General features: G+C 62.1%; 1 protein-coding gene across 1 annotated transcript; it reads left to right on the top strand.

The window, feature by feature from the left end:
* Nucleotides 1-9,545: 9,545 nt before the first annotated feature.
* BARX1 (BARX homeobox 1) lies at nucleotides 9,546-12,460 on the top strand. Its single transcript, XM_055309428.1, has 4 exons — nucleotides 9,546-9,771; nucleotides 11,353-11,644; nucleotides 11,739-11,823; nucleotides 12,296-12,460. Exons 1-4 carry the CDS (start codon nucleotides 9,546-9,548, stop codon nucleotides 12,458-12,460), a joined length of 768 nt encoding a protein of 255 aa, XP_055165403.1.
* Nucleotides 12,461-14,361: the final 1,901 nt, after the last annotated feature.

The following is a 14,361-nucleotide window of genomic DNA, read 5'->3' on the forward strand; positions in this document are numbered from 1 at the left end:
GCGGAGGCGGGCGGGGGGGTCCTCCGCCAGGGTTCCAAGACGGCCCAGCTGCAGGCTCACTGACCACAGGGCTGCCTCGGAGCTCTCCCAGGATGTCAGCAGAAGCTACGTCCTCACCCTCCGCTCCCAGAGTCCGCCCTGGGTCCTGGCCCCATGGCTCGTCATGGGCCCCTCAGCACATGCATCCGACCTCCAGGCCTGCAGAACAGCTCTGACTCAGGGAGGCCCTATCCCCCCATTAGGTTAGATCCGGGCTCATCTCCCTCTCTGTCTATTCAACACAACAGGTTAGGGACCCTCATTACATCAGCACGTCCCTTCTGCAGGTGAGGTAACAAGCCCATCAAACCACAGGTGGGCCCACATTCGGGGTCACCCAGGGCACGTCACCAGGGGGCACTCATGGAACTCAACCGGCCTTGCGTCCATCCCTCCCTGCTCAGAACTTCAACACATAAATTTTATTCTCCTCTGTAATAGAAACACAAAACAGCAAAGCATTTTAAAACTGGATCTCTGGACTAAGTAGGTCCATTATGTGATGTGTGTGGAAAGGATGTGCTTCCCCCTCGCTCCAACACGTGGCTCCTCATCAGGGAAAGGCGCCTGGAGACAAGGATAAGCTGAACGACAATAGTCTCATCCACCCCATTTTGCTCCATGAGAGCAAATGAAGGCAATGAGTACCTGGCAGGACTGCTGGACAGTTGTGCGGGTTGTGCACTGAAGTGCCCTTCAGAGCACAGTCAACAATACTCCCGAGAACTACATAGTCTGTACGAGGCCGTCTGGTTCTGTGTTTACCTCAGAAATCTCCAGACCTTCCGCGGGCCTCCAACAGCTGTCCCTGGGCACCAGAAAGGTCTACAACTCCCTGGCCGAGGATGCTGCCATATGCAGCACTGAATGTCAAACCATTTGGGAACCTCTGTGTTTCTAGAACAAGCCTTTCAGTTTCAAAGCAAGGGGACTAAACAGACCTCCCAGGAGGGCTTGGACACCCCTCTGAGCTAGGCTCCAGAGAGCTTTCCAGCCCCAGCACACACTGCTCCTTGGCCTCCTCCCTTGGTCTCCTCAGCCTGCCCACCCCGCCCTGACACCTACCTGGCTGCCTTCTCCCCTGACTGCTCCTGGGGTACTCGAAGCCACCATGTGTGGTCATCCTCTGTCCTTGACGAACATCTGCTCTCTCAGACAGTCAGGATGGGCCCCAGTCGGGGCCAGTAAGGGGCCAGCCTGTGGAAGGGGCCAGTACCCTGCTTGCCTTGCCCCCTGATGGGGCCACCCTGCCTTCTGTGTGCTTTCTGGCCGGAGTGGGCCTCCCAGGGCTGCCTCCAGCCAGCAGGCAGCGAGGTATGTTTGCAGCGAGGACTGTTCAGTGGATCTCCAGCCCCCGCCCACCCCCGGCCCTCCTGTGGGAGCAGGAACAGCAGCCTGTGGAGGGGGGGTGCAGGGGATGATGAGTCCAGATTTAGACACTGTGCGCATGGTACAGCGGTGGGCCTTTGGCTGTGAGGGCTACTAGTCTGAAGCTCGGTGGCAATCAGGGCTGGAGAGAAAGTTGGGGCTGAGTCAGTAGGTGGAGGAGCCCAAAAAAGGCCGTGGTGGATCTACGGGGAGAGCGGTTCAAACTTCGGCCCTGCCTCTCTGTGCCTGCTTCCTGACCTGTGAATTCAGGGTAAAAGTGCCCTTGCCCAGAAGCGGAATTAAGTGACATAATTTGGGGGGCTGGTGCTCAGTTCCCAGAGCGATGCCAGTTAGGGAGTGCACGCTGGAGCCGATAACTGGGTGCAGAGATGCCCTCTCTCAGCATCAGGGGCCAGAAAACATTCAAGGCCCTCAGGAGGGCGCGTGGGGCATGGGGCTCCAGCTGGGCGGTCTCCAAGGGCCCGCTGTAGCAGGCACTAAAAATATCCAAACATTTAAACACCGACATGCACCGCCAGTCCACTGATTGGAGCGTTAACACCCCCATATGAGCTGTGAGCTCACAACTGTGTCCGCAAGTTCCTCGCCCCTGGCTCCGTGTGGTGCCATGTCACCTGGTCTGGGAAGCTGTACACCTGTCCCCACCTGTCCCCACCTGCGTCCACAGCTCCGTCCCTGCCATCAGCCATGAGCACATCATCGACAGCTCTCCACAGCGAAATCGCTAAACTGAGCTCCCGGAGGACAGGCAACATGCCTTTTCTTTTGTCTCTTTAGTATCCAGTCAGCATCTGGTATACAAAGGGAGAGAAAATTCTGGCTTGTTTTTCATTTTCATGAGGGATGGAGGTTCTGGGGCCTGGCTAGAACTCAATCCCACCAGCAGAGGGCGCAAGACCCATTGAAGATACACAAGCAGGGGCTGTCGAGGGGAGGCCTCATCATGAGCAAGATTTCCTGGAAATATTTCTAGCAAGTAACACATTTGTAATAGCTATTTCTCTGTCATATCCTTTCCCCTCGCCTATTCCTTGCAAGATTTGTCACTTGGCAACTGCAAAAGCCTGCAAAGGCTCAGGGCTTGGGAAACTTCCAGAAAATCAAGGCTGTACCCCCACCCCCTCACCCCCACTGCTGCCTTGTCCATCCACATTTCAGCAGCTGGAGAGGATTTAGATAGAACTGAGCAGAGATGGAAAAGGATGGGCCCTGGAGGGGGCACTTATATCCACAGTGGTCTCTGTCCCTCCAGGGCTATCAGGCAGGTCACTGGGCTTTTGGTAGCTAGGGATCTCCAGAGGATTCAGCCCTTAGAGATTCTTAGGGCTACCACTGATGAGAGTGAGCTCCCTGTTACCAGGAGTATGCAAGGCACTGGGAAGTGGGGCGAACAATCCCTAAGGACTATTGTGAAAGCCCATCGATTATTTTTTTTAAGATTTTATTTATTTATGAGAGACACAGAGAGAGAGGCAGAGACACAGGCAGAGGGAGAAGCAGGCTCCATGCAGGGAGCCTGATGCGGGACTCGATCCCAGGACTCCAGGATCACGCCCTGGACTGAAGGCAGGAACTAAATCGCTGAGCCACCCAGGGATCCCCAAGAGAGTCCATCTATTAAATGAGCTGTACCCCATTCAGGTATAATAGAATATTAGCATCAAGAAGATTTTAAATCGTTGAGACATCAAATATGGTCATAAGGAATGAACTACATAATTTATGTGTCCAAGGCCCCAGTGCTGTAAAACTAATGGGTGCTTTTGTGAGGAAAAACTAAAATACACATACATATATATATGTATGTATTTATATATATATATACATATATATTTATATATATATACACATATATATATGCAATGCTTTTGACATGCAAGTGTGTATGTTTGTGCCATGAGAATTGAAAGTAGACTAGGAAACCATCAGCCCTGGTTTTCTATGGCCAGTAAACTGCCAATGGCTTTTACATTCTTAAAGGGTCAGAACAAATAAAAATAAGAATAGTATTTTGTTACGCATGAAAATTAAATAAAACTCAAGTGTCAGTGTGCAGAAATGAAGTGTGGTGGGATGTCCACATGGAAGGGCAGAGCGGGACTACTGCAGTAGACTGGGTGTAAAGTCTAAACTTTTGACTTATCTGGCCCTTTACAGAAAAAGTTGGGGAACCCTGATCTAGGCTATTAGAAGTGGCAAGGAGGAGCATTCATCCAGGTCACCCCTTTCATGGTATCATTTGGGGACACTGAGGTGTGGACAGGGAGTGGGCTTGCTCCAGGGCAGGAGGAGGAAAGGACTGGAAACCAGGGGTCCTGGGTTCATGGGGGTCCTTTGTGTTCTGCATGACCTTTGGACATTTGTGAGTTGGGCCTCTGAGTCCCTTCTTGGCACCCAGGGACAGGTCCAAGGTGGTGCAGGAAGCACGGGTGGGGGCGGGGTGGGGTGCCCCGGGGGTGCCCCGAAAGCCCCAGTGCATGTGGATGGGCACCAGACTCCGGACCCCATCATCACTCAGACTAGCAGGAGGGAGGAGCGCTGGCCTGGAATCTGGGGGCCAGGGCCTGGTTCTGCCCTGGTATCTGAGGGGTAGGGCAGCTGTGCCTTCTCTGTCCCCTGGAGCCCCAGCCTCAGTCCCAGTCCCCAGGAGAAGGGATTTCTGCATCAGGCAGGAGAGATGCAAGTGTGAGTCCCTACTTTAACGTGGACTGGCCTCCTACCTGCTGCCGAACAGAACCTGGAGGAGGTAGCAAGCCCCTTCAACCTGCCTGAGGACTGGGGGTACTTAATCTCAGCCTGGCCCCCAGGCAACCTCTTGGATTGGGAGGGAAGGAGACCCTCACCCAGCACACAGGCCACAGACCCCTCACCTCTAGAGGTTCAACATCTGTGCCTCTGGCACCTGGTTGCCACGGGTGAGTGCGACTCCTCCCCTTTGCGGTGGCTAGGCTCTCCAGCTCACTAAAAGAAGCAGGGGAAGGAGGGGAGAGGGGAGCAGAAGGGCAAGAGGAAGCACCAGCCAGACTGCCAGAGCGGAAGGTGGGCCAGGTGGTGGAAAAGCTGGAAAGTAAAAGAAAGAGGGTAACTAAATGGAGGGAGGGAAGAAAACCAAGAGAGCAAAGAATGAAGGACAAAGAAAACGAAAGGAAGGAGACCCGACCACCACTTGGCCGATGGCGCCCGAGGGATTTGGCCGCTGCCCCAGGGCCTCTCCTTTTCTGCCCCTCGAAGACCTGGCACCTGCCAGGACGAAGCCGCAAGGGCCCTGGGGGCCGCCTGCACCGACACTCACTCTCCCGGAAGGCAGAGCAGCCCCTGAGTCCCAGTGTGATCCCGGATGGGCGCAGGACAGGAGTCAGACCCAGTCTCCAGGGCCTGGCGCCCGTTCCCGGGTACTCAGCGCCCAGAGCACACGGCACATCTAGGAGGGGCACATCTAGGAGGCCGTGGGACTACCCACATCCTGCCCCAGTGCGGTCACCCAGCAGCTCCAGCACGCGCTGCGGGGCCCCACCAAACCCAGGCCTCAGTAGACACCAGTTCCGGCCCTGGGTGTGGACTCAGATGCTGACCAGACTAGCGTGTGCCGCTTAGCCAGGATCTGAGGTCCCTGCAGGAGCCGCTTAAAAGGTGGGCATGGGGATCCCTGGGTGGCGCAGCGGTTTGGCGCCTGCCTTTGGCCCAGGGCGCGATCCTGGAGACCCGGGATCGAATCCCACCTCGGGCTCCCGGTGCGTGGAGCCTGCTTCTCCCTCTGCCTGTGTCTCTGCGCCTCTCTCTCTCTCTGTGACTATCATAAATAAATAAAAATTAAAAAAATTATTAAAAGGTGGGCATGAAGCCGAGGTGGCCGGGTCTGTGCTTGTCCAGCAGGGTCACTCTGGGTTTTCGATATGTCAGGCCAGTCATTACCTGCTTGTAGATTTCTTTTAAAATTCATCCTTTTTAAAGAAAACCATACGCTGAAGAAAAATAACCACACAACAAAAATAAGGTAATACATTCCAAAGAAGCAAGTTTGTAAAATACCCAAAAAGGGATAATTTGAAGGGAAGACAGAGGGATGTGTCCCGAGGCACGGATCCCAAACCCGATTTGAGCCCTGAGCTCACAGGGGTTTGAAATGATCCAAAACGAAAAGTCCACCCTCGACATCGAAATTTTGTTAAACGAAGGGGCCACAGAGACCGGCTTCTCCAACGAGAAAGTAACTCGGCGTCCCTGGACCATGTGACCTGCGAGCGTGAGGACACCGCGATTTCCCCCTCCGAAGGCAGGACAGCGGTCACCAGGCTCGAACCCACGCACCAGTAGCACGAGCAGAGCCGGGGCCGAGGCCGGACGGTGCGCTCCCGGTGCGGCCCACCGAGGCGGAGCGGGGCCATCGGACGCGGGGCTTCCTGGAGCGCAGCGCCGAGCGGAGGAGGACCGCGTGCGGGCGCGCGAGCTGAGCTGCGGGGCGCGTGCTGGGGACGGAGGCCTGCGCGGCCGGAGCTGCAGGGGGCCCGGGTTCCCGATTCTATCCACCGGGAGGAGGTGTGGGACTCCCCGCAGGCGGCTGCTGGGTGACTGCGCCCGGAGAGGAGACCGCAGGTCCAGAAGCAGCCCACCCTCCATGCCCACCCCGCTCCGTTTTGCCGCCTAAGATTCTAACCGGCAGCCGCAGGTGCGAGAGGAGACGCCGGGAAACGGGCCGGGCCGGGTGGGGCGGGGTGGGGGCCGGCGGGGAGTTGGTGCCGGGACCTTCCACCCGCGCAGAGGCGGCGCGGGGCCGCCGACCTCACCCGGGCCTGCGCGCTCCCGGCTCAGCTTCCCGGCTGCGCGGGGCTCGGGACCCCTCCGGCCAACGACTGTAGCATCCCGCGGGGAGGCTCCGGGGAGGGGGAGGCTGGGCTGGCGGAGGGGGAGCGTTTAGAACCTGCGCACCCCGGCCGGGGGCTTGGCTAGGGGAGGAGGTAGCCCCTGCCCCGCGCCTCCCCTCCGGCTGGGCCGTGGGGTCCGGAAGAGCAGAGCGCTGGTGGGGGAGGGCCCCAGCCGGCGTCGGGGCGGCGCCGGGACCCCCCTGCCGCCCGAAGCCCCTCGCGCCCGCCGCCGGAGTGGGTGGCTGGCCTGGGCGCTGAGGTCACCTTTTCCACTGCGCCCGCCGCGAGCGGACGGTTTCCGGGATTTTCGCGGCGGCGGCGGCGAGAGGCCCCGGCAGGGTCCCAGGCGTTGGCCGGGCTGCTGCGCCCCTGGGGTGGGGGCTGCGGGGCTCGAACGAGCAGGAGGGACCCGCTGTGAACCCTCTGTCGGCCGACGCCGCAGTTCCCCAGCAGAGGAGGCCCTGCCGCTGTGTGCGCGCAGTTTTTCGCCTAAAAGGGGTTTATCTTTGGGTCTGCTTTGGGATCGCCAGACGCGGGGAGACCTTGTCGGGCTGGGGGAGGTCAGAGGCCTTCTCGCCTCTGGGATGCAGGGGGATGGTGACGGGCCTGCCAGGCAGAACTTTATCTCGACAAGGCCTTCCACTCTTCCCGAAGGGCATTCCCCAAAGAGCCACGGGCCTGGTTCCCTCTGCAGCAGCCCCGCTGGGCCACAGGGAAGGAGCCCTGGCAGATGTCCAAAGGGCTGGGGGAGGCACCTGTGGAATGAGGTACAGTCTGGGCTGCGCTGGTTTTCTGACTCCCCAAAATCTAGACGGGAGGTCTCACCCTGAAAATGACCTTCCCCCAAACCTGACCTAGGAGACGGACTGCCGGCCAAATAGCTTTGGTGAGGGCTGCTCAGTACCCAATGGGACTCCCACCAGGTCTTCATCTAAGGGACATGAGCCCCCCCCCCCCACCGGCCCCCAGAATAGCAGCTGCCCAGAAAAGAGGTGGTTCAAAGCTGGGCAGCTTCCATCAGGGGTCCAAATGGGAGTGAAGGGATAGAATGGGGGTGGCTGGGCCTAACCCTCCAATGAAAACACCCCCAGGCTATGCCCTTGGAAAGACCCTGAAGTGGAGAGGAGGAGGAGGTTGGGGAAGAGATGGAGGCAGCAGTGGCCTGTAGGTCCTACTGGGGTGGGGGGAGCTGAGAGGAACAGGCTATGGTGCTGATGCATGCAGGGAGTAACAGCAAAGCAGCCCACTCCTGTGCCCCCCCCCCCCCCCACCTCGCAGTGCTTCCAGGCTAGGCTGCCCATCATGGCAGGAGACACTGGCTTTTCTCTTTTGGACTGGTGACAGCATGGCCCCACCCACCATCCTGCCACCTCTCACTGGGGGGAGGCCTGCTGGGTGTGAGATACTAACCCTGTCCCTTTCCAAACAATCTCCATGTGATTCAGAGGACCACCCACAGGTAGAACACTTGGAGACCACCTTTCAGACCTGATGATGGCTGTTATGTTCAGGAAGGGGCAGCCCCAGCAAGTCACCCAACCACTGTGGAGAGAGGCAGCTGGGATCTTAGAGCCTCTGCTAAGACATTCTCTTTGTCCATAGGGACATCCAGAGGGATGTCTTGGCCATCTCCTAGTTCTTGAAGGGTCTAGGGCAGGTGCCAGTGCTTGGAACTGGCCACAAGATCTCATTGCTAGCAGCTGGAACTAGAGAAATTCCATCAACTTGCAGAGTGTAGGGCCATAGGTATGGTAGGCCCTATTTCCCAGAAGCAAACACTGAGGCCGGGAGCAGAGCTCACATCATGGGAGAAATGGTCCAGGACCCAGGCAGATGGACTCCAGAGGGATAAGAGGAGAGGGCTGGCACTGTCCCCAGCCTCCCAGAGACACCCATCGACACCCATGGACACCCCACCCTCCTTGCCCAGACAAATGGTGCATCCTCCCCAACAGACCTTAAGGCACATCCTGTTCAGTCATCACAGCCTCCCTGGAGCCCTGAGGCAGCAGCTCCTCAGGACGGGTCAGGAGGCTGAGGCCCTGATTGGGCAGTGGCTTGCTGGGAGTGGCAGAGCCATAAAGAGAGACTTGGCAGAGAGCTGGGGGGATCCTTCACCCCACAGCTTGGATTTATATTCCTGCAGTGACGGCGGGGGACCAGGGAAAGTTGGACCTCTCTCAGGCATATGGGGGGACTCCCAGTGCACCCAGTGCCCCCTCACCCAGCTCCGCCTTGTGCCAGTTTTCCCTCTCACTCTAAAGCTGGGAGGAGGTGAGGCGGTGGCATGGCATCCATCTCTCCCTCTAAGCTGGGGGACAGAACCCGCCCCTCAGGAGGGGGATCGCCAGGGAGGATGTGTCCCTACATCACTTGGCAATATAATAAGCGCATCTGGGCAGGAGAACCCGTCCGGGCAGCTCGGGACAGGTGAGGCCGTGTCTGGTAAACTGAGGCGGGAGTGCACAGGTGCAGCCCCTGTCTGAGACCTGCACCCCTGCCTGCTGCTGCATCCTGCGCTGGCGGGTGGTTGTGAGCGCCTGCGGGGAGGCTGCGCATGGCTACTTCTTTCCCAGCCACGCTGCGCGGCCTTCGCCTCTCCTCCCCCGACCCTGCAGGCCTCCCTCACCCCGGCGGGGCCGGGCCGCTGCCTTCCTCGCCGTCCCCGCTCCTTCTCCACGGCCCCTCGCCCGGCCCTGCCTGCCTCTGTGCCCTCCGGCACGTCGCGGCCCGCTGGCTCCCGCGCTTCCGCCGGCCTCTCCGTGCGCACGCCCCGGCGTCCGTGGCACCCTCTCATCACTGTCTCGCGTCTTGTGTGGCCTCGCTGTTTCGCGCTGGCCCCTCTCTCACCTCTGTCTCGAACCCTCCGCTCCCTTCTCTGGGGGTCTGGTCTCCGAGCTCTCTCCCGCTCTCGCCCTCCTGGGCGTGCGCTCCGCCGGGTCCCCTCTGGCCCGCCGGCCCGCCCCTCTCGCGGCCCCCTCCCTCCCGCCTCCTTCCCCGCTCCGGCCTCCCTCGGGCTCGGCCCGGGGGGTGGGGGCGGTGGCGAGGGCGGGGCGGGGCGGGGCGGTGACGCGGGGCCAGCCCGGCTAGAGGCGCGGCGGCGCGGGGCGGGGGCGCAGTCCCGGGTCCGGCCGGCCGGCGGGGGAGGGGGCATGAGCCGGCGCCCGCGCACCGCCCGGAGCTGCGGGCCGGCCTAGAGCCCCGCGCGGGCCCCCGCGCCCGAGCCGCCGCCGCCACCGAGCAGCGGGCGCCGCGATGCAGCGGCCTGGGGAGCCGGGCGCCGCGCGCTTCGGGCCGCCCGAGGGCTGCGCCGACCCCCCGCCGCACCGCTACCGCAGCTTCATGATCGAGGAGATCCTCACCGAGCCGCCGGGGCCCAAGGGCGCCGCGCCAGCCGCCGCCGCCGCCGCCGCCGCGGGCGAGCTGCTCAAGTTCGGTGTGCAGGCGCTGCTGGCGGCGCGGCCCTTCCACAGCCACCTGGGTACGTGCGGGGCCGACGCGGGCGGGGTGGGGCGGGAGCGGGCCGGCAGCCTCGAGGACGCAGCTCGGGGGCTCCGGGCGCGCGGGCCGGGAAGGGAGCGGCGGGCGCTGGGCCGCGCAGAAAGCAGGCCTGGTGTCGGCGGGCCGGGCGGGCCGGCGGGCCGGGCGGGCGTCCGCGCCTTCGGCGCGGACCTGCGGCCTCCCACGAGCCCACGAGCCCCCGAGCCCGCATCCCCAGCGCGGGCGCCCGACCACACTGCGGATGTCAGACTGCGGTTCGGAGTGACCTCGGGCCTCGGGCTCCCGGGCCTACGCCGAGGACAGTAGTCGGGAGTGGCCCCGGCTACCCACGGCGGCCAAGCCGGACCGTGGGGGGAAGAAGCCCGCGTCTCCGAGAGCCGTGCTGGGGGCAGACGCAGGCTTTGGGGTCTCGGGTGGGGCACCCGCGGCCTGTGCTGCTGCTCCGCTGCCTGCGGGCCTTGCCGGGAGACCAGAGGCCTGGCAGTGAGCCGCAATCCGCCTGGCCCTAACTCCAGGTCGGCTGGGCCTCCTTGGAGCTTGAGCTGCCGCCACTGGTTCTCTTCGTTGGCTGATGCCACCTTTCCTTGCTGGTGCTCTCTCCACTGCACCCCTTCTTCTTCCAGCCTTCGCCAGGCCCTCTCCACTCATAGGTGGCCTTCTTTCCATGGGGTCTGTGTGCCCTGGCTCTTCCACCTTCCACCCCAGGATGGCTTCTCCCCTCTGTGCATTTGCCAGCACCTTGCCTGGTCCCTTGCCGGTTCCAGCAGGGCGAGCATCCGAGAAGGGAGGCTGCCTACATTCCAGCAGGAGCCGCCCTTGGCCTTGCTCTGCACCCACGAGCCCCCAGGCACTGCCCCACCAGCACGAAGGGCAGCAGGGCCAGCTTGTTCGTTTGAAGTGCAGCTCAGATGCAGCCTCTCTGCTGCTCTTTGCACTGTGCCTAACAATTCGTTTGAAGCGGGCAAAAAAAAAAATCATCATAGGACTAATGAAAACATGGAAACATCTTGCAGGAACAGTCCAGAGACAACAGGAAGGACAGTTTCCTGGTGCAGGGGGTGCTTGGAGTTTCCAGGAAGCGCCCAAGCCCTCCGGGGCTGAAGACCCCCACTTGCACGCTGCGTGGCTGTGCTCCCGCTCCACAGAGCAGATGTGCTCAGGCAGTTACCATTCCTGCTTTGGGACGTGGCAATGCCGACTTGGTGGGGGCAAACGCTCACCTTCCTGACTGCTGCCGCCGTTTCCTCCTGCTTTCCCTTTTCTGTGAAAGACACACTGTGCTTCTCAGAGAATCCCAGAGGCCGCTGGGGCCTGGGGAACACCAGGCAGAGGCCTGGGGGGTGGGGAGGTCCCCCCTCCCAGACTCCAGTGACACTGGCTTTGAAGAGGGTCACTGGAGGCGTGCAGCACAAATCTTGCACTTAGTGGCCAGGCAGGAAGGAAGGTTTCGAGCTGGGTGGCACTGGCCTAGCGTGAGCTCTCCCACGATGCACAGTGCGGGGATCTCCAGGAGGAGAGCGCGGCCCCAGCTCACCGGCTCTCCACTCTCTTCTCCCTGCAGCCGTGTTGAAGGCCGAGCAGGCAGCGGTGTTTAAGTTCCCGCTGGCACCGCTCGGCTGCTCCGGGCTGGGCTCTGCGTTGCTGGCAGCGGGGCCTGGACTGCCCGGTGCCCCCAGCGCGCCGCACCTGCCGCTTGAGCTGCAGCTCCGGGGGAAGTTGGAGACACCGGGCCCCGGAGAGCCGGGTGCCAAAGCCAAGAAGGGGCGTCGGAGCCGCACCGTGTTCACTGAGCTCCAGCTGATGGGCCTAGAGAAACGCTTTGAGAAGCAGAAATACCTCTCCACGCCGGACAGGTAGCTGCGGGGGCCAGGCTGAGCCCAACGTGGGTGGAAGGGTGGGTGGGAGGGGTCTCCTTGCTCCGCTGAAGGTGCATCCTACTCTTTCCAGAATAGATCTCGCGGAATCCCTGGGTCTGAGCCAGTTGCAGGTGAAGACGTGGTACCAGAATCGCAGGATGAAGTGGAAGAAAATAGTGAGTGTGCTTGTGACTTTTCACACCCCGGTCACCCTCTGTGCCCTCCAGGAGCTCCCACCCACCCACCAGGACCCCCTGCCCTCCAGGAGCTCCTGCCCAGGCCCCCTTGCCTTCCCGGAGCTCCCCCTACCCTCACCCCCACCGCAGAGACCTCTACCCAACCCTTCCTGTTGTTCCCTTGGTGCCTGCCTGGTGCCCGCAGGGACCCTCTCTGCTCTGTCCCTGTCCCTGGGTGCCCCAGCATTCCTTTCTGCTCTGCTTCACCCTCAGGCCTTCCGGCAGCCTTGAACCCCTAGGTCCAACCCTTCAGTTGCTTTTCCCCAGCAGCGCTCAGATGGCGGCTGCCCTGTCCCCGGGCTAGGCGCGGCCTCAGAGAGCCTGGCTGTGCCGGGGAGGCCGTGCCTGCGCACAGAGCGCGGGTTCCGCTGCGCGGCCCCGCTCACCGCCCGGCCGGCCGTCCTCCGCGCAGGTGCTGCAGGGCGGCGGCCTGGAGTCTCCCACTAAGCCCAAGGGGCGGCCCAAGAAGAATTCCATTCCCACGAGCGAGCAGCTCACGGAGCAGGAGCGCGCCAAGGAGGCGGAGAAGCCGGCGGAGGCGCCCGGCGACACCATCGACAGGAGCCAAGAGGACTGAGCGCGCCCCGCGCCGCCGAGGCCCCTCCGCCCGCTGGAAGCCGAGAGCGGCCCTTCCGCGGCCACGCCGTTTGCTTTCTAAACGTTTTATTATTACCTTGAATGCGGACAGTTGGGGCCAAGCAAGAAAGGACACAGAGCCTGCAGCCAAGCCCGGCCCCCGTGCGCTCCCAGCCCCGGCCCGGAGACTGGCGTCCGGCACCCGGGCCTGGAGCTCCGCGCACTCACGCCCGCACCTCTCCCGCACCCCCACCCGCCTCAGCCGGCCCTCCGCGTCCCGACGTCGCCGGCGCGCACCTGCTCCCGCCTGTCGGGGCCCCCGAGGCTGGCGCGGACCGGCCCGCCCGGACATACCCCACCCCGAGGCCGGGTCCCCGACGTCCGTCGCTGGGGCTTCTACCCCTCTCTTGCGAAGACAGTGATTTTTTTTCCAATAAAATATTTTATGACACAGCGGGCCTTGATGAAGGGGTTTCTGAGTCTGCAGGGCTGGAGAGGGGGTCGCGGCGAGGTGAGAGGGACCCCCACACCCACCCCGGGCTGTGGAAGCAAAAGGTGACCTGCCCCTGGGCTCCGAATGCTCGGCAGGCGGCCCGGTCGCTGCAGGGTCCCCGGCGCCGCTTCCTCTCCGTGAGGGGCCAGGGTGAGCCTCCTGCACTTTCTTCCCAGGCCAGGGCACGGGCACGGGCGGGGGCAACCTGGCCGCACAGGGGTCGGAAAGGACCAGGAGCCCAGGAGCCCCGGAGCCGTGGAGCTGGCTCCGGACGTGTCCCGGGGCTTGGAGCCCCTTGGGTTGCTGGTTCGGTCTCCAGGGACTCGGAGAACCGCCTGAGAGGTCCTGGAGATGGTCCCGGCCCGCTCTTCAACAGGCAGACAGGACGCCTGGGATTCGAGGCCCGCACCGCGGTGCGCCACCCGCCGCAGCCCCATCCGCAGCGCGCCTGCGGCCGGGTCTTCACGTCCTGCGATGTACGAGGTAGAGGCCAAGTGCCGGCATCTCGCCCCAGCTCCCGGCAGCGAGGGCACTTGACCAGGCGGAGGACATCGGGCCAACCCAGCTGGTGCAAGACGCCCTTTCCAGAGGTGCAGCTCCGCCGCGTGGGCCCCCAGTCGCCCTCTCCTTGCCGGAGGGTTTCGGTTGACTTCTGTCCCTCTAGGCTGGATTGGGCAGGCCTGTGGCTTCCTGTCCTTGTACTTCTACGAGGACCACCACCAGAGTATGGGGATGGAGAGATGGCCACTTCGCTGGCTAAAGTCCAGGGAGAAACCCCATCTTGGCCCTGCAGAATTCCAGGTGGGTCCTCCAGCCACAAATACGGGGGACAGAGGAACAGCATACCCAGATTCGGGTTTCGCATGTCGGAATGTGAAAATGACAGTGATGGCCTCCACCTGGGGTGGCCATGGCTGCCCTTCACACGGAAGCCTGACCTTCCTGGGTGAAATCAGCACTGGGATTTCCAGTCCCAGAGCACCCCGGGGCCTTGTTTAGGGCAGGAGGAGGGGAGAGTGAGTTTTCCCAGGGCTGCAGACAATCTGAGAGGCCCCGGCCCTGCCAGGTCTCAGGGAAACTAACTCCTGCTCAAAGGCCGTTACCCGACTTTGCAAACAGCTTCCAGTCTACTAAGTGGCACATCCCCTGGGGGCCCAGGCCCCTGGAGCCAATGGAGGGGGTGTCGGACTGACAGCACCCCATCCTTCCCGGCCCTGGGGGATTACCTCCCCGCCTCTCAGCCACTGCCTGTGGCGTGGGCGGTATCCTTCCCACCGCCGGGCGCCAGCCCAACTCCCAACTCGGTTGCCTGCTGCGTTTCCTTATGTGCACTTCAAAGGGCAGGGAAAGTTCTGTCCCACAGTTCGGCCCCATGGGCCCTGGGCATGGACTCCAGCTTCAGCCTCTGG

The sequence above is a fragment of the Nyctereutes procyonoides genome, unplaced genomic scaffold, assembly GCF_905146905.1.
Source record: "Nyctereutes procyonoides isolate TBG_1078 unplaced genomic scaffold, NYPRO_anot_genome, whole genome shotgun sequence".
Taxonomy (NCBI): Eukaryota; Metazoa; Chordata; class Mammalia; order Carnivora; family Canidae; genus Nyctereutes; species Nyctereutes procyonoides.